The sequence below is a fragment of the Amphiprion ocellaris genome, chromosome 23, assembly GCF_022539595.1.
Source record: "Amphiprion ocellaris isolate individual 3 ecotype Okinawa chromosome 23, ASM2253959v1, whole genome shotgun sequence".
Taxonomy (NCBI): domain Eukaryota; kingdom Metazoa; phylum Chordata; class Actinopteri; family Pomacentridae; genus Amphiprion; species Amphiprion ocellaris.
In genome coordinates, this window is record NC_072788.1 from 4018813 (window position 1) to 4037073 (window position 18261).

At 42.8% G+C, this 18261-nt stretch overlaps 1 protein-coding gene and 1 long non-coding RNA gene across 18 annotated transcripts in view; one reads left to right on the forward strand and one right to left on the reverse strand.

Annotated features, from left to right (window-relative positions):
* LOC111582717 (uncharacterized) overlaps positions 1-18261 on the forward strand; it is a 98458-nt gene that overhangs the window by 72513 nt on the left and 7684 nt on the right. The gene's annotated exons all lie outside the window — the stretch shown is intronic.
* Positions 1-18261, reverse strand: part of nrxn2b (neurexin 2b) — a 702762-nt gene that overhangs the window by 14893 nt on the left and 669608 nt on the right. For 12 of the 17 annotated variants that reach the window (XM_055007811.1, XM_055007800.1, XM_055007802.1 and 9 more), the window contains 2 exons: positions 17281-17370; positions 3840-4162 (listed from right to left, as the gene is read on the reverse strand). In XM_055007811.1, the coding sequence (XP_054863786.1) occupies positions 3840-4162; positions 17281-17370 (413 nt within the window). The remainder of the gene's footprint in view (positions 1-3839; positions 4163-17280; positions 17371-18261) is intronic. The other 5 variants (XM_055007810.1, XM_055007808.1, XM_055007809.1 and 2 more) reach the window with 1 other exon arrangement.

An 18261-nucleotide genomic window follows, 5' to 3' on the forward strand; every position in this document is an offset into this window, starting at 1 on the left:
TTGTTAGTGAAATTCAGTGACATGTACTGATGGCAGGTGAAAGAACCATTTAGGTTTAACTGAACCATAATTTTTAACATGACCAATAGGAACAAAGGATACCATTGATTGCCATCACTGAGATGCCCAAACATTTGCTACAAGGACACGACGTTCACAGCTTTGGTTCGGACCACGTCAGTTACATTAAAATGGGAAAGCAGCTCATCATTGCATTCGCCAGCAGCTTATTGAAGTCTAATAATCAAAAATGTGATGTCCGAGTTCGTATTTCTGAAGTGTCCAACAACCAATGATATTGTGTGCTGTTTATCACCTCAGGCAGGTGGGCTATCACATACAGTCACAGTTTTACAGTTAAATCAATCATTGTACAGCGAATGTCTTTACCCCAGTTGTTGGTAGATTCTTTTACTGTTCATAAACGGCTGATCTAGTACTTGTAATAAGGATTAGGCGTGAACTCTGAGAAATGTAGCATTGTTGAATTGTCTCGTAGCATAGCTTAGCCAGTTTCACATTTAAATAATTGGGGTGGGAAGCATATAACAGTTACATATGCAATTGGAACCTTGAATGTCCGCTAGCGATCAACTGTCAGCTACAGAGCGCTATGATGGGACGGAATAGATTTATGTGAGAAGAAGGCAATCAGAGGCATAAGAAACCATGAGCAAAAGATGACACCATAGTTGCTGTATTGATCAACCCAGAATGTATTTTAAAAATGGCACCATTCATGATGCACGTAAGAATCTAAAGAATATTTCTTGCCAAAATGCACCTCGACAGTTGTAGGTAACGTCTATGTGCAAATGCATTTATGCTATATTAAAGGACCAAATCATTTTCTAGTGCAGTTGTTCATCCTTTCGACTGCAAATTTAACTGGAATAGTTTCACACCGTTTCGAGCTGTGCGTCACCTAGCATCGCTTATGGGAAAATTAATAGAAACTTCCAGAAATAGGTGTCATCACAGTAATCAGACAGATGGTGGAATCACATAAAGATTCTGCACAGAGCAGCTTTCATTTAAGACCTGTAATTCTGAGCATCTCAGCTGTAACCACTTCTGAAACCTACAGAGCACATAATAAAACAGAGCGGCACTCACAGACAGTGAGGTTCCTTGAACGGCACTTATATGCTTCTCAGTTGTGAGCCACGTACAGTGATTGTCGGTGTTTTTGATAGAATTTGAGTTCTATATGGGTTTCCACATCCGTTCTGCTGCGACACACCACCGCTCAAGCTAAATGCCCATTTTTTCGTCCAATTTTTTCAAACTGCTTGTGCAAATTTAAAACCAAACAACCTTTCCTGAGCACCACAGGCTTTTTTTTCCTGGACATAACCAAAGCCTGAGTGTTTAAAAGAGCAAATATAAAAGATTTCACACACCGTCCGATGCCTCTCAGCTATTCTAAAATCAACGTAATCCTCACCCGTCATGAATTCTTGCTTAATTTTACTCGACTACAACTGTGTCTACAGTTATTCTTTTTGCTCTGTTCACTGAACCATTTCTGTTTTATTCTTTCTTTTTATCAAAGGGGAGCAGATGAGCTTGCCAGGCCTTCAACACCTTCTGGCAAATTAGAACAAATTCCGAAACAACAAACATTCAGTCACACTGGGACCATCTGTATGAATGATCAGGTGCATGTTAGCTATGCGCCCCAATAATGCTTTTATGTCTTTCTGCGCACAGGAAAACATTGCCTGCTTGATCATTAAACTACGTGAATGAACGAGTCGTTGGTAATACGTGTTCATTCTCAGGCACATATTCTTAATGCTATTTCAGGCTATTGTGACAATACGCTTGGTCCATGATAATAATAAAAAAAAGGAGCTGGTAAAATGTGTGTACACTATCTAAAAAATAGATTCTTAGCAATAAAAAACACTCTAAAGGTGGAGCCGTGCTTTTTTATGAGCAAACATAAACATCAGTCAGCAAACGCAATACACATTAAGGCTTGTAACAACAGAGAGGCAGACAACACTTTGCTATCCTAAAATGGTTCCAGATAATTTATCAAACGCGGCTGTCTGTGAATGCCAATTTCACATCACACGCCGCTGCGATAAAAGCTTGTTGTACACTGAATGTAAAAGGATGTGGTGTTGAAGTGAGTGGATGGCTACATTTGACATCTTATAGTCCGGTTCCATTGATCTCATGTTTAGAGAGAAGACGAGGAAACGCTAAAAATCACAAGCCGTTCATCTACATAAGCTATGCCAACTGGGCACACTTGAGACTATGTTGTCTTTGACTGGCCTTTCACTCCAGAACTTCATACTTGCTTGTAATTACATGGCAGCATCAACCGTGACTGAAACCAAATGCTTGAATTGACATTTTTGAACATGTCAGCTGCCAGCTACTTCGCCAAGCCTGTGGAGACTTCATTAAGTGACTTTTATCAATGTGCGAAGATGAGAAAAGCAAACAGGAATTGATTAAAAACATTCTGGTTTTCTTTGAAGTGGTTGTTCCCAATACAAAGTTGAATGAATTGTGCAGCCGCAGTATCAACAGCCTCACCTTGACTTCACTCTAATTGGCATTGAAAATGAGACAGATAGGAAAGGTTTGAGATGACGATAAAAGGACAAAGACTAAGGTCTAAATATATTCTGCATCTGCTGATCATGGTTATCAGGGATGAGCGCGAGTGGCTCGCTGACTGATCTCAGATATGCTTCTGTGGATATGAGTAGCGCTAATGAACACAGCTGAATAAGAGAAATGCGCTGGTAATTGGCACCATGCCTTTGTGTTCCCTGCGACATCACAAAAGTTTGTTGGGCAGTTGAAGTTTAAAGTATGGAAATGACAGCTTTTAAAGACGAGAGCTTTCAAGTAGTTAAGGTACAAAGTCTGTACAGTAACAGAAATAGCTGCCATAATGTACAGCCGGCATTAACATGGAAAAGAAGCTGCAGTGCTCCTAGTGATGGCCTGAATCACACTCACTATAAATGCTTTGGAGCAAAGTCGTTTTTGCTCAGCACACAGCTTGTTGCTAATGATATTGGGCGTGAACTGGAGCGTATTCGCCACTGGAACAAATGTATCCTGTTATTAGGTCTTTTTATAAGACTAGTGGGCCTCGATGACACGCCTCCTCCATCTTCATGTATGTGGGCAACAGCGCTTCCCTACTGTTTGCTAATTGTTGCGTTCCATGCTGGCAGTATGCGCCTTTAGCACATGGGGATAATCATCAGACCATAAATCACTGCCTCTCACATGCGTGTTGAGTTTGTTGCACCCTCAGCTGTCGGGTTGTTTGCGCCCTAGGACTTCCTCCTCATGATGTTCCCTCCCTGCCCCAGCCTTTGTTGATCTGTCTGGATGTGCTGTTACTTCCAGCATCCTAGTCAGCCATATCTTCTTCGAGGAAATCAAAATTGCAGTGTCAATTGGTCTAATAGGACCGACCACACTCAGGCTGAGGGTTGTTTAACGTCTGAACGTGGCTGACAGCTAACAAGAGGAGGCTCACACACGACGCGTCACTGAGGACGTGACTGTTTGACCTTGCAGCTGATGTATGATTTCTTTTGAAATGCACATCTACTCGTACAAGGAGGGCCATCTGGTTACTTGGCCATGCTGTTTAATCTTTCAAATATTGTTCTCAGCACTTTGAGGAACTTCAGAAAGCCAATTAAAAGTAACTGGCAATGTTCCATGACAACGCACAGAACCAGAATACCTCCCCGGCTCAGTGGCTCACCACACCGGGATTCAATCTTTTAGCTACGCCTCATTCTCTCAGCTTCTCACCGTGAATCATGGATCTCAAGCGCGTCATTGCTCACCTGTGTGACACTGTCCCTCATGGTGGGCGAGCGCTGTTTGCGGGTGGTGGTTGTGGCCATGGTGGTGGTTGTTTCCATGATCGTGGTGGACATATCAGCCAGCGGGGTGGTGGAGGTGGTGTCGGTGGTCAGCACTGAGGGCACGTCACCCACCAGCCTCAGGTTGCCCTGGGTCTGGACATTGGGGTCGCCTTCAGCTGCCAGTTTCAGCACCTGCAGGCCGTTGTAGTACAGGCCTGAGATCTGGCCCTGGAAGTGGCGCCCCTTCTCTCCACCACCGATTTTGATGAACGCCTGGCTGTTGAAGATGGTCAACTGGCGACCTGGTGTATGAAAGATGAGGAGAGAGGCGAGGTGGAAGTAGGAGAAAAGAAGGAAAAAGAGAGAAAAGGCAAAGAATACAAATCAGCTCATGGTCTCTGGGTGAGCTTGAACATGAAACATAGAATAATACATAGACTCAATGTGAAGCAGGGGAGATAGAGGGAGTATTTCAATCATATGGGATTTCCTGGGTAACACTTTAGGGAGATTGGACCCTGGCTTGCTGCAGTTGCCGCCATTATATAGCTGGGCACGTGCCACATTCCCAGAAAAGCAGCATGAATCTGGCAGTCAAATAGATTGCAGGGGCAGTTGCAGATTGACCCTGAGACTGAAGGTTCACAGCAAAATGCATCTCATTTGCCCTGAGATGGAATATATTAGAACAATGCTGGGTCTGTGTCATTGACCTCCAATGCACCTGAGCTGCACAATGATAAAGTACCTCTGCCAGCAAAAAAAAATAAAAAACAAAAAACGTCGCCCCACTCTGCTATCCAAAGGAGGAAAATGAGATCCTCATTGGAAAGAAATGTTTAATTCATCAGGGGCTGTTCCTCTCTGTGGTCATTACCATTCATCTGGATGGATAGATGGATGAAGGGAGGACAGGGTCGAGCATTTAACCAGGGTCCAATACTAATGTGTTACCAGGACTTGTGGTGAAGGGGTGGAGAGGGGCGGGCTGACAGGTGTAGTTTTTCTCCCTGTATTTTCTTCAGCTGATGTCAGTTCAGGTTTTTATTTATACATGTTCAGTTTTTTTTCCCAACCCCAGACTTGCCTTCCCAGCTCCTTGGGGACATCCCATCACACCACACAAACTTTGACCTGCATTATGAGTCATGTGGATGTGGAAGAAGGTGGAGGGCTGAGGGCCACTGTGGGAAGGATGTGGGTTAAAAACAGACCTTATGAGGTAATTACTCAGAGGAGAAGAATGGGAGAAGGCAAAGAGCTTTTTTATGGATTAATCAATCCCTGTAAGGAAAGAGGGAGTGTGTTTGTTTGTGAAAGAGATACTACACTAATGTGTGCATTTGAGAGTGAAGTATCGACTCTCAAGAGATGGCGGGATATAAACCTCTGAAATGAGAGCCTGGTGGTCTGGAGGGAATGTGTGTTTCTGAATGTGTGTTTGCATGTATGCATATTTATTACATCTCATCCAGGTATGAGCGATTACTCCTCAGTGCTCGTATTTGCAGCTCATGCATGTGCTGATAGCGACTTCAGCGTTGGGTTAAATGGTGACAAATTAATCCTCTGACTAACTTTTGGATGTTGCCTTTGTTTCTTCTGTGAGATTGCGAGCTAGTGAGGACAGCTTTCTACTCATCAGCATGGAGACACTGGGGACAGGCTCGGGTCCCATTTGTTTTCAATTAAGAGAAGTGAGAGGGTACTTCATCACTGTAATTATGATTTACACTCCATCTATATGGCTGCACTTGTTGTGACATATGTGTAGCACTCAGGTGGGCGTGGCTACGAGACAAAAATTGTCCATTAATGCACACTTGTGTGATGGTGCATGGGTGTAAAACCACATGTTCACTGTATGTGTGTCTGTAAGTTTTCTACAGGAGTGCTGGGGAGATAAATCTATTCCGTTGAGATGGGCCATTACACGTGTCATCCCATTATCAGATCATTAGGCCCGACGGGGATGCACAAGGGACCCAGCTCCCATCCCTTAACTCTATAATGATGAGACTTAATGTCTGGCATATGCACTGTTGACATAATGACTGAGTCTCACTCTATTATCTCATCACTTAGCATGTTTGGTGTGAAAGTGATGTTGCCATAAACAGAAGGAACAGAAAAGGACAGACTGTGAAACTGTGAACATCAGCCGGGAAAATACGGGAGAGTAACCATGCTTGTGTGAACACAGAGGTTAACTTCGAACATCAATTTTGAGAACACAGGCACTCGGAAATGCACAGAAACAATCTCAGTCCACCTCATGCCCACCCCCTCTCACACACATACACATCCACAAGTCAGCCCAGAGGGTCTCCGGTTTCAAACAGCCCCCGACTCTCCACTGAAAGGGTCACAGAGTGCGGGGAAGTAGAGGACACACATTACCGTCTATATTCCTGAACGCCGTCGGTCCTCTTGGTTTAGCAAACAGCTCAAGTTCCTACACAAACACCCAACTCTCCCCTGCGTGTGAGCAGCAACTCCATGTCAGAAGATGATTTCTCCAGACAGGACACTTTACTCCGGTGGAGTCAAGTGTATTGGTGTCAGAGTTACACTCTGAGCTAGTGAGCTGGGGTGGGGGTGTTAGTAATACCTCCAAAAGTCAGTGCACATGCATCTACATATCGTGACATAATTCTTAAAGTGCCCAAGCATCCATTGGGTGACCTATTTAATGCCTTTTCTTTTGTGGAAAAAAAAAAGATGAGCCCTGAGCGTAGGAGAGCACTGTGGCAGCCATTTATGTGTTCATCCCATCTGTGAGAGAGTAGAAAAAGAAGAAAGGTGCCCTCTAGACTAGATGAAGGGAAATCAGTGTTTGTTTTTGTAGCTGTCTGGTCAGGATGAGACTCTAACAGGGCCTGATGAAGTTATTGTTTCAGGGTCTGCCGGGTCAAATCAAAAGTGACATGTGGTTTTAGAGCCAATTTTGGCGGCGGGCATGAGAGGGGTGGGGTGCAGGGGTGGAGGGATGGAAAAAGAAGCCTCGGCATGACAAGCAATCACGGCGCTTAATATGACAGAGCTGGATGCGGCGCTGCTGCAGAGGAGAGGGTGTGCGAGCGTGTATATAATGACTTATGAAATATGTCAGTGAAGTGACCTTTATGTGTGTGATAGTTGGCCTTTTCAAGCTGTGTGTATTTGCCCAACATTTATTTACATACGCCTCCTCCTCCTCTGTGTGTGTGTGTGTGTGTGTGTGTGTGTGTGTGCGTGTGTGTGCGTGTGTGTGCGTGTGCGTGCGTGTGTGTGTGTGCGTGTGTGTGTGTGTGTAGTAGGCAGCAGAGCACGTGGAGTTTGCACATTGATGAGGGTCTGCCGGACCAATTCAGTGGGATCGGGTGGTGCTGCTGCCTCTCTCTCCCCAGGGCTCTTAAGGTGATAGGAATTTAATGGGCGGAGGCTTAGGAATGGGAGTGGCCGGGTGGGGGTTGAGGGTGTTGATGGGGCTTGGAATGGGTTGGGGGGGGTGGCAGACAGCCAGCCCCTCATTATAACAGGCATTCGCAGCCATACACAAAGCCTTAATTAACTGCAGTGCAGAGACCAGAATAGTCAGGCTTCTGCAATGAGCCACTGCAGATGCAGAGCTGTGACTGAAGATGGGTGCATCTATCTTTCTGTTTGTTTATTCACCCATCTATCCTTCTGTCTGTCTCTTTGTCTAAAACAGGATTTTTAGGTGTTATTGTATGAGACAGATGAGCAAGAATATTGAAAGACCTGCATCAGTTGTTCGGCATATCCTGACAGGACTAAGAGTTCTACTATGAAGCTGTATTTAGACACAGTGGTGCTTTGAGTTGATGCCTACATGCTCAGAATAACCGTGCCAGTGTGCTGAAGTTAGCAGTAAAAATATTTATTAAGTTCACCATCTTAGTTCACTGTTTTGGCATGCTAATCATTGCTAATTAGCATTTAGTTAAGGGAGAGAGACAAGCCAGAGTTTTTCTGACTCATTTTTGACCGGATGAGGTTTCTGCATGAAAATCTTCCAATAATAATTGTCGGTATATTTTAGTCTAGGCTAAAATGATGCACCAATCAACACTTCCATCTAAAAAGCAATGCTGCCAGCATCCCTGAAAACACAGGTTACTATAAAGTTATTATCTGTCAGCTTTAATCAGCTATGGACATCCAGCTTAATAGTCAGTTTTCCAACAAATAGAGCAGAAAAGTGCTGCTTCTGCTGATTATAGCCTGAGATCTGCAGATACCTGCTCGCGTTAGCTGCCTGGCTACGAAGAGTTCAGATCAGTGCAGTCACCAGTCAGTCTGTTTTTAGTCCAGCCGTCCTCTAGATGTGACCTTTTACATGATGGAACCATAAAAATCCTGTAATTTGCGGTTGGTGCATGCATTCTGATGATCTACTCATTGATCTGTTTGGAAAAAAATTGTGAGTGGTAAGTTTCTGTTCTTGTTTTCGCTCTGTACATCCAATCTCCACTGTCAGTCCCTATTTACATCCATGGAGTATTAAATTCATAGGGGGGGTATAGAATATACAGACTTACTCCTGCTGACCCTCAATTTTGTCACAACAAAGTGGAGTAAAAATAGCTCTAGGAAAAGAAGGGATATGCATTAGGGTGATGACTTTTTTTTCTCAAAAATTATTTCCTGTAGCACTAATGAATGAACTTTTGCCTATTAATGATTAAAATGACATTTATTCTGTTGAAATATTGAAAAAGGTCACGCACAAACCACTTTGAAAAAATCACTATTACTATCAATGGGACTAAATTCGTTAAGCCCAAAGAAGCATTCACAAACAGTACCAAATGCACCAACCATAGAAAAGTAAATGATTCAATGCCTTAAAAGATAATCTAAGTGTTGGTAGTTGTTTTGAAGTTGATAAATTCTGGCCAAAAAGCTGATAATTAAAATTTTTAAAATCATTTTGTGCGTGAGGTTTTTTTTATCAAATCACCTTAAAAGTAAGATTTTATCTAATCTTTAATAAAAGTTCATCAAATTATGATACAGGGATATGAGGTTGTAAAAAAGTTATCACCCTAATATGCATACAAACATGCTGTGGTGGAGCAGTCAAATACATACATCCCACTTATACGCCAATCTCAAGGCTAAGTTACCTGTAGAGATTGGTGAGGATGCTATCTCTTTTCCTGCCCATTGTTAAGGTTTTCGTGACTGGAAATGATGCCTCAGGGGCGCCGCAGCCTGGAAAATCTTCCTTCCTGTTCTGTAACCTGGCTAGCTTCCTGGCAAGAAGCCAATATGCTCTTTGCTGCTTAAACAGGGCATCTGGGTAAAAGAAGGCGGGCACAAGTATTTCTAAAGGCATTATTATCCGCCTTAACAGCAGCCTTTTTGGTCGGATCACCCGAGGGGGCTTCGTTTCTGATAGCATAGCCGGCACCACGGAGGAATGAGAAGCGCTCTGACTTCGATTTCCTCTCCGAATCCTTGTGGTAATGACCCCTGCATGTCACAGCATCTTGTGCAGCTGGGGGAGAGCGGTTATTTTTACATTATGCACAGTGGAATGCAGTGCCCCCTCCTCCCTAGCTGGCAGGTAATCAATATGAAGGAAGATGTGGACTCCTTCCTACTGTACATCTCACACCGGCCTGTCATTTTCTCATGGGACTCCCAAGAAAGGAGGTGCACCTTAATATTAAAGTTTAAAGTATATCATCACCATTACAAGACAAGCAACATGTGATTTTTCCACCAGTGGCCACGGGGCAGGTCCTGAGCCACCTGTCCCACACTTGAGAAAGAGAGATGATAAAGGGAGAGGAGGTCGGGCAGGGACTGAGAGAACGGGGACATGAGAGATGACAAGAACGAGGGAGGATGACAGACGAGGAGGACAGAGAAAGAGCGAGCGTGCACGAGGATAGAATGTCAAAGAGACAGAGCGAGGGCACGGAGGGAGGGAGGGAGGGAGGGAGGGAGGGAGGGAGGGGATGACAGGCTTGATAAAAAGAACAAGAGGAATGATGCAGTTAAAGACGGTGGCAGAGGAAGAGAAAGACTTACAGTAATACACCGGAGTGAGATGGTAAAAAGAAAAAAAAAGCAGCAGAGGGAAGAGATAGAGGATGGGAGACTAAAAGCCAAAGAAAGCTAAAAAAAAAAAAAGTGCACTGAATTGCCTCCCAGGTAGAGAATATTAAATGCCTGGTGAGTCACCTCTAGCTTCCCACCCTCACGTTTAAGTGCAGTCAGCTAATCATATGGTTGGCTCTGTGAAAATGGTGGGCTTCTATGAGGAGCACTTTGCTGCGTATCGGGCCATAGCATCACTGCATCCCTGTTGTTTGACCAGAAAGATGCTCATAAAGAGCCAGGAATGTGCTTGGTGTTGATTTTGGCATCTGATCTAGATGTAGTTTTAGTGTTTTGATTGAAGTGTGTATTAGTTTTAGTCCTTTTTTTATTAGTTTAAGTTTAGTTTTAGTCAACACAAACTAAAAACATATTATTCTAGTTTCTAGTGAAATTTTACTCTCGTTTGTTGAATTTTAAGCATTTGATTCTGAGAACATTTGCATTATTCTTGTCTATCGTGAGGTTAGCTGGAAAAGCTCAGTGTCCTCGTCTCTCTACTCTTCACAGTAAATCCAGTTAATGTTGTCATTCTTATCACGTAAACATCTTGTGTTCAGATTTGTGTTTTTGTCATTCTGTTTTATTGTGTTTATAGCATGTGCATTAAATTTACTGCACTTTGGTTCACTCCAGCTATTTTTAAATTTGCTTTTTAAATAAATTTGGCCTTGATCTAAATGATTGGAAAACAATAATAGAGTTATCCAACAATGGGCCTGCTTCTTCAGTGAATATCTAAAGGAAGCTTTAGATGCAGCACTATCATTAAACCTGGAATTCTGTTTGAAAGAAACGTTACATTACATAGAATATTAGATGTCAGCTGCTGTCTGCATGTTTGTAGTTCGTCTCATGATGATTTGTAGATGGTTTTTGTTCCCAAGTCAGTTTACTTTCAAGTGATAACATTACTGCCTGGCATGTTATATACAGAACTTCAGAAGTTTTGTTTTTTTTAAGCAGCACAACAGGTCAAACTGATAAAATCTACTGAATGAGAAACTTTGGGTGGCTGATGAAACCTTGACTGGGAGTCCACAGATGCTTTCTGGCTGTCGTCAACATTATCGTTTAGTTTTTATTTGTGGACAAAAAGGGTTAAAATTTTGCCATAAGTCCTGTCTTTTTATTTAGAGTACGTTTTAATTTTACTTCTGTTTTCATGATAGAAATCAGTCGTCAGTGAATATGTTCTATCATAGTTTCCGTTGCCAGAATTAACACTGAGCCACTTGTGCTGTCCAAAATACAGAGTATAAATACAAAATTTTGCTTATTCTTTATGAAAAAACACTTTGTAAGACTGGTTTGGAATGGTTTTAAAGGATAATCCAGCATCTTCTACTAGAACTAACAGACAGGTTGTGAAAAACTTCAAAGTTAGAACATATTTAGAAGAGAAAGTTGAGGTGAATGATCCCAGATAGTCAATTTTGCACAGTTTTTGCAAATGAATGCAAAAGTTGGCCCGATCATTCCTCTCGGGATATGAGTGGATTGTTTCTCAAAGCATCGTGGGACAGCATCTGACAGAACTGATCAGTCATGTGAGTAGTGTGTGATTTAATTTTTGCCTTTAAGGTGGGTGAACGCTGTGATAGGTGCTAATTACCTCCACTTCAGGTGGGCTCACTTCTGGTGTCGCTTCCAAATAAAGTTCTGGCTCGACGTTTGACTCGGTTACAACCTGATCTGGTGCCTGCTTGTGTTGCTCTACTGGACTTCATCATAGATGTTGCTGTGCTCCCACATCACAGCGTTGGCTTTACTGTAGTGAGTGTAATGTTGCCATGATGCACTGAAGTGATAGCCAATGATTTTTTTTTCTTTATTTTTGGTTGCCTGCTTTTCCTTTGCTCGTTTATTAAACGAATAATAGCTAAAACTGCTATTAGAAATAATAATCTGCCAGAGATGATGTAAAAGACACTACTCCTGTGTGAGGATTTTACTAATGTAACGCAATACCTGACTGCACATTTTAAGGCTTTTATCAGTTGGGTACAGGTTGCATCACTCCTGTCTGATGTCACTTATAAAAGAGAGAGGAGAGTTGTGTTTAGATGACTTGTTCGACCAACTCCCTGCTGCACTAAGAGGAGTAATAGAAAATTTCTTGCTGCAGCTATGCATCAATGCACCATCCTCCTAGACTTTTTTCCTTACTAAACAGAGAGAAATGGCTTGTCTCAGATGAGCTGTGGTCGGTAATTACTAGCTGAGCAGAGCCAAACTAGGGAGTGGGCTGGGCTTGGGCCACGCTCGGCTTGCTAATGCAAAGATTGCTTGTCGGAGGCTGTGAAGTAGCAGCTGTACATCTGCTACAACCTCCAGAATTGTAGGGGAAGGGGAGGGGATGTGCTCTCATCAGGCTACGCCCCTCTCTAGGCTGTGAGCAGCTAATCTGGAGGAGGTGATTGTCGGAGGGGGGTAAAGGATGATCTAAGTGTACATGAGGGGATGTGAAAGGACTGCAGCCAGAGAGAGCGGTATCAGTCTCCCACCACTGTCATCATTACGCCTTCCACTTTTGTTATCTCACTGAGAGGAGGGATGCCATGCGGTTGGAAGAAGCTTCTATCTGAAATGTTTTCTCTTCAGCTGGGTTTGCAGGGTGGGAGGCATGGCCCAGAATTCACCTCTGTCAATACACCGCTTTTGTGGCGTGCAGAACAGAAAGCTGGACCGCTGAGTCTTTATGGGTTTGTGTTCACAAATCCTTCATGCGCCTGAAGAATTTCTAGTATCTGTATCAACAAACAAGAACTCCCCCTACTTCCATTTTCTTTCTCTTAAGAAAAAAATAAAAGAAGAAAAAGGGAGAAAGTCAAAGAAGACTGGAGCACAATGAGGGTGGGGTGGGATGCTGACAAAGTCGATTATGAAGTGTTCCCAAGTTATCTCCTCGGCACAAGACTCACTTTGGTAATTAAGAGCGTTTTGCTTTTTTACTCCTCAGAAGTTGGGCTGGTTTGGGTAGAACACTATGAATTAATTGTGTTTGACAATGGAGATGAGGGGCCAAATGCGGCATGAAGATAGATTGAAAGCCTTGGGAGGCAATGCAGAGCCCTGAGGTCCTTAAAGGCAGCTGAGGGCGCCGAGATTGTGGCGGCAAATTCGCAGGACTCCGGAGACTCTAGCTTGGATTTAATCAGATGTGGCTCGATATCTGATCTTATATCTGTATGTAGATCTTAAACAAGCGATAGTGTCGAGGGAGACACAAAGAGAGATAGCACGGTGGTTAGCCGGGGACAATCTTCTTTCCTTTTATTCTCTCCAGCTGTGACTGCGCTGTTTTTAGGCCATTTCATGGTAGGGAACCATGAAATAACAGAAAAGAGTCCCTACTTTCCAGCTACAGAGACGCTTTCTTGCTGCCACTTCGCCGCTCATGAGCAAGCACGTTAAAATTCATTCGGTTTCCCTCTATTTCTCTCAAATACGACCGTAATAGTGCATAGAGATCAAATGGGAAAACAAGATAGTGACTCAGCGGGATGCAAAGCTCATCACGGAGCTGCTGAAAGACGGATTTGCTCTCTGTTGACTGCAGCCAGATGTGAGAGAATCTCTGAAATGAAGCCGGGATCATGAATAGCAGATCTGGACCAATGCCTGGCCTGGAGATTTGATTTGGGCTCTGGCCCCACACCAAGTGGGAGAACTTGATTGCTTTCGATTAGGGAATGGGGGAGCTCACACTAGACCATTGAACACCGAACATTAAACCTGGTTCTCCGGCTTGCATTTTCAGGCCACAGAGACACGGTGTCCTAGTATTCCTCCTCTCTTCTCCTCCCTGAACTCATGTAGCTCAACTCGGAGCTTGATCGTCGAAGTGTTGGAGAGCTCTACGGGGACAGACTAGTTGCCAGAAGAAGATGTAGAGCTCCAATTCTTCTGGGATTTTTATTCGCTTCCTCACTCATCTGCCAAAGGGAACACTTATGCGACATTGATTCTTGCTACTTATTTGTAGCCTGTTCAGATCACGTTATTATTGTTTCTACAGAAAAAAAACCTGCACTGACTTAGGAGAATGTTCACCAGTTGTTTTTTTTGTGTGTGGTGAAGGCTAGCGTTAATGATTTGAGAAAAAAAGGGGAGAATTTAAGAAGTGTGACTGTAAGGAAAGGCAGATTGAGAGGAGAAAACCTGGGATGACAGATCCCTCAGACGGAGAAGAAAAAGGGGGACGCATCCGACTAAGTTTTGTGTCTGATAGAGCTGTTGAAAACTTTTGGGATTCGGGATTTTTCCCCTCCATTGGGTCTCTGTAATGGCTGCCGTTTTGGATTTAGTCAGCAGGCGCAGAGTGGCCAGAGATGCTCACTCTGATCTGCCTCACACACAGTAGGGGAGATGGAATAAGGGCTACAGAATGAGATGTGGTGAGACAGTGCGGCACCACTTCTCCAGAACACCGCTGGCTTCACTGACTTCCATTGTGTCCTGGTGTGACTCAAATTCTGATTTGAGAGGGTGAATGTGAGCGATTAGCACCCTTATTGTGCTTCTGTCCAACACACACAGTCTTGGGATGAATGACACTGTTGTAGCACCTGCACCATTTGAAGGACGTGGAGGTTTTCCACGCTTGGTGATTTTGACATTGACGAAACACTAAAGGTACTCGAAGAGGAGACCCACGGGGCTGATTGTTTTCTGCGCTGCGATCAAGAGCTCTGAAGCATGTTGAGAACCCTCTGAGGCATTAATGCAGGAAAATCACCTGAGACCAAAACCCCATATTGGCAACGCAGCCTGGACCATTACAGGATGAATGATCCAGACTGTTTACCACACATGACAGTGTGCAACTCGCATTCAAATATACCATTCACCCCGCACAGCAAATGACATATAGAAGAATACACTGAAATACAATACATCCATTTCCTCAGTGGTGAAAACAATAAATGTTAAAGGGACCTTCATTCATTTCTTTGTCAAAATGATCCAGAGCAGGTGTTGAATTTGGGGTTCATTCATTTGCTTTGTTTTAACCCTCTGAGTTTTGCGTTACATGGAGGCGAAGACCATGGAAAGACGTCGTCACTTGGAGGTTTGTTTCTTTTAGCAGGAGTTAGAACATTGTTAGCTTTTTGTTTAGATCTTTTTGTTGTTGTTGTTGTCGCGAACGATTGCCGCAACCTGTCCAAGTTCTTCCAAATAACTGACATCCGGGTCCAATTAAAAGTTAAACATCATTTATAACAAGGTTATAACTGAGGGCTCTCTGAATTTGTCACCAGCGGGGCAGAGCTGGAAAATCTGTCCAATCGGTTCAATTGGCATCCGTGGATGATGGGGATTGATGAGAGAAGCCCTCAGCGGTTAGTGTGGGTGGAGTTTGATTTGCTGTTAGGTGGTTAGATTCTGCTTAGAAGTTTCTTAGCTTTAAGTTCTAGCCGCTTCCTTATCAAAGCAACAAACAGCTTTAACCCTTTGAGCTCGTAAATGTCCGCTAATCCTCTTCGTTATCTAAGCTAGCGTGCCCTTTGGACAAGCAGCGTCTTCCAGAACCACTTTGCCTCTTCAGTCCATGACGTGTGTCTGACATCTCTTTAATGAATCCAATCATATTAACAAATAAGCGACCTTGTTCATTTTTTGAATTCTGAGAAACGCACCCTGATCAAAGGCTGCACTTGAGATTTGATTGGTTATTTGTTTATTTCTCCTTGCCTACTTTCTCCCGATGTGCTCATCTAAATGACTGCATGCAGACTCATTTCAAACTATAGAAGAAAGAGAATAATACATTCAGTTTCAAGCTCATTCTCTTTAGAGTTTCATAGCATGCACAAATCATTTCGTAAGTGGGTAAGTCATTTTTTATTGATCCACTTTTTCATTCAACTTTCATCTCCTCAGCCTTTTTAATTCTGATTTGTGTCCTAACTACCCTCAGCAAAAAGTGCATTCCCCGACGCACCGGAGGAGAGCACAGAAGTCATTTTTATAAGAGCTGGAGATGAACGCAAGGATTGTTTTGTTTCCATGAAATAAATATGCAAGCGCTTCATTTATCTTGTTTGTCTGATTCATGAATACTTCATTTTGTTCTCACAGACAAATTTTTATCTTCCGAATTCATCCCTGCATGTGCTATTGTTCATGATACCTTTTCAGAGGAACCCCTGAAGCTAATTGGCTTGAAACGTTTAATTCATGATAATCTCAATACATATCCCATGCAAATAGAAAAGCTAATGCAAATATTGCCGTTAAGTCTCAGAGGTTTTAAAATTCAGACAGTCTGTAGCAGAAATATCCATTTACGTGTAGATTCTTATCCCTGCACTGTTTTTTATTCCGCTAATGCTCTTGTTTCCAGCTTCTTCCAGAGAAATGAAGGTCTGCAGTGCTTTTACCAAACTATTTTGTGACTCATCCTCATTTAGCTGTCAAATTCATCCCTCTGTCTGTTTTTTTGTTTGTTTAAAAGAATCAACCACCTTCAGCAGCACAAACACACGACACAAGACAAAGACAAAGAGGTTGGGACACTCGGCACTCAAAGGGTTAAAGCATCATCACTTTGATGGGACCACATTCGACACTAGTTATGCATGATGCCGGGCGGGTAAATGGCGCCCACACGCTGCAATGAATGTAGATTTATCGGTGAGCAAACACTTCAACAGTCCCTTTAACTTTTAGTGACTTTCATGGGGGATTCTTTTTCTTCAAAAGTCTTTTTTTTTGGTTTGTTTTCATGAGTGGTTAAATATATTCAATACAAGTTCACATTCAGCCAACAAAAGACACAGGAAAGAAGCAAACGTGATCAGTAGGCTGTTTACATGTGGTCAGGTTATTAGGGGGTTATGTTGGGTTATTTGGGGGTTAATTCTCTGAAGAGATGCAGCCCCAGCTTAAGGTGCTTTGGTTGAGGTCCCCTGGATTTGTGCACACCAACGTTTGAGTGTGGTGTTGTTATTTATAATGATATACGCTAAATTTGTTTTAATGCCAATTATTACACAGTGGACAGCTTTAACTGTCAATAAAACTAATTGTAATAGAAAACAACATTTTCCAACAATACCTCATTACATTTTGGTTTCTCACCACTGGAGATAAAGACTAACTGAAAGGAACTGGTTAATGATGTATCAGCCAATCATTATTGGGCTTGTTAAGCCTGCAGTGGATTTTAGGGGACCTATATTTCTGTTAAAGAGCCAAATCACATTCACCCCTGCTGCATGGCACTGCACCTCCTCCAGAGTGGTGGTTAACGGTAGGTTAGACGGTTAGATCATTAGTGGAGTTAAAGGGATTTTATTACCTTTGTCGAGTAGCCACTCGTCAACTACCCGACCAAGTCGGTATGGGATTCTTTGTCTAGCAATAGCCAGGCGCTCATTATCAAAGTTCCCTTTAAGAAATTTGGAGAAGACAAATTAAGAGAGGTTACAAAAAATCTGGAAGTTGAAAGGTTAGAGGTTAGAAGGGCAACATGGCAAATGTTTAGCAAGTTATGTACTTTAAAATCAGCTTTAGTTAGGACAGGAAGAACTTGAGGGTGTGTTTTTGGGCTGGTTAGGTTAGACAAGTTAACAGCATTCTAGTTACCTTGAGTTTAAATGATTTTTAAATGCACTAACAAGTTAAACAGATTTATGAATTATTTAGATGTAATATGATTACATTTGTTGAAGGGCTAACTTCTGCTTCGCAAAGTGAATACACTTTAGAAAAGCATTAGCACTAATGAATTAAGTTTATCTAGAATTGCACACAAAACCAACAGTCACTGAACAACAGAATCACTAGACTGTGGAGGAATAAAGCAGGAAAAGAAGACATCTCAGAGTCAGCAGTAAACCATTGTTATTTCACATTAGCATGAGATAATCACACAGTACTAAAACACATTTCATGGTTGTTTCAAGGAAGACATGTTAGTTCCCACTGCACACACAGTGTTGCTAATTAGAAACCTTCCAAATCCAATGACACGATTGCATTCTGCCTGTGGAGCGTCACATCATTCTGAATTCGACTCCTCTACCACAACTGAAGTGAAAAAGGATTTAGTGAAACTGTTAACGCTGTTTTTCTCAGGTTTTTTTTTCTTGTGCATTAGCGGAGCTCTTCTCAGTGGCACTTGGCAATTAGCATCACTTCATCAGCGTGTCAAAGAAGTTTCATCGCTGCTATGCAAACTTATTATCCTTCACTTCACTTCAATCAACCTCGGGGTCATACGGCGTACATCTCCAGCGCTGTCAATAGAGACGGAGCTGGAATCAGGGGGAGATGAGAG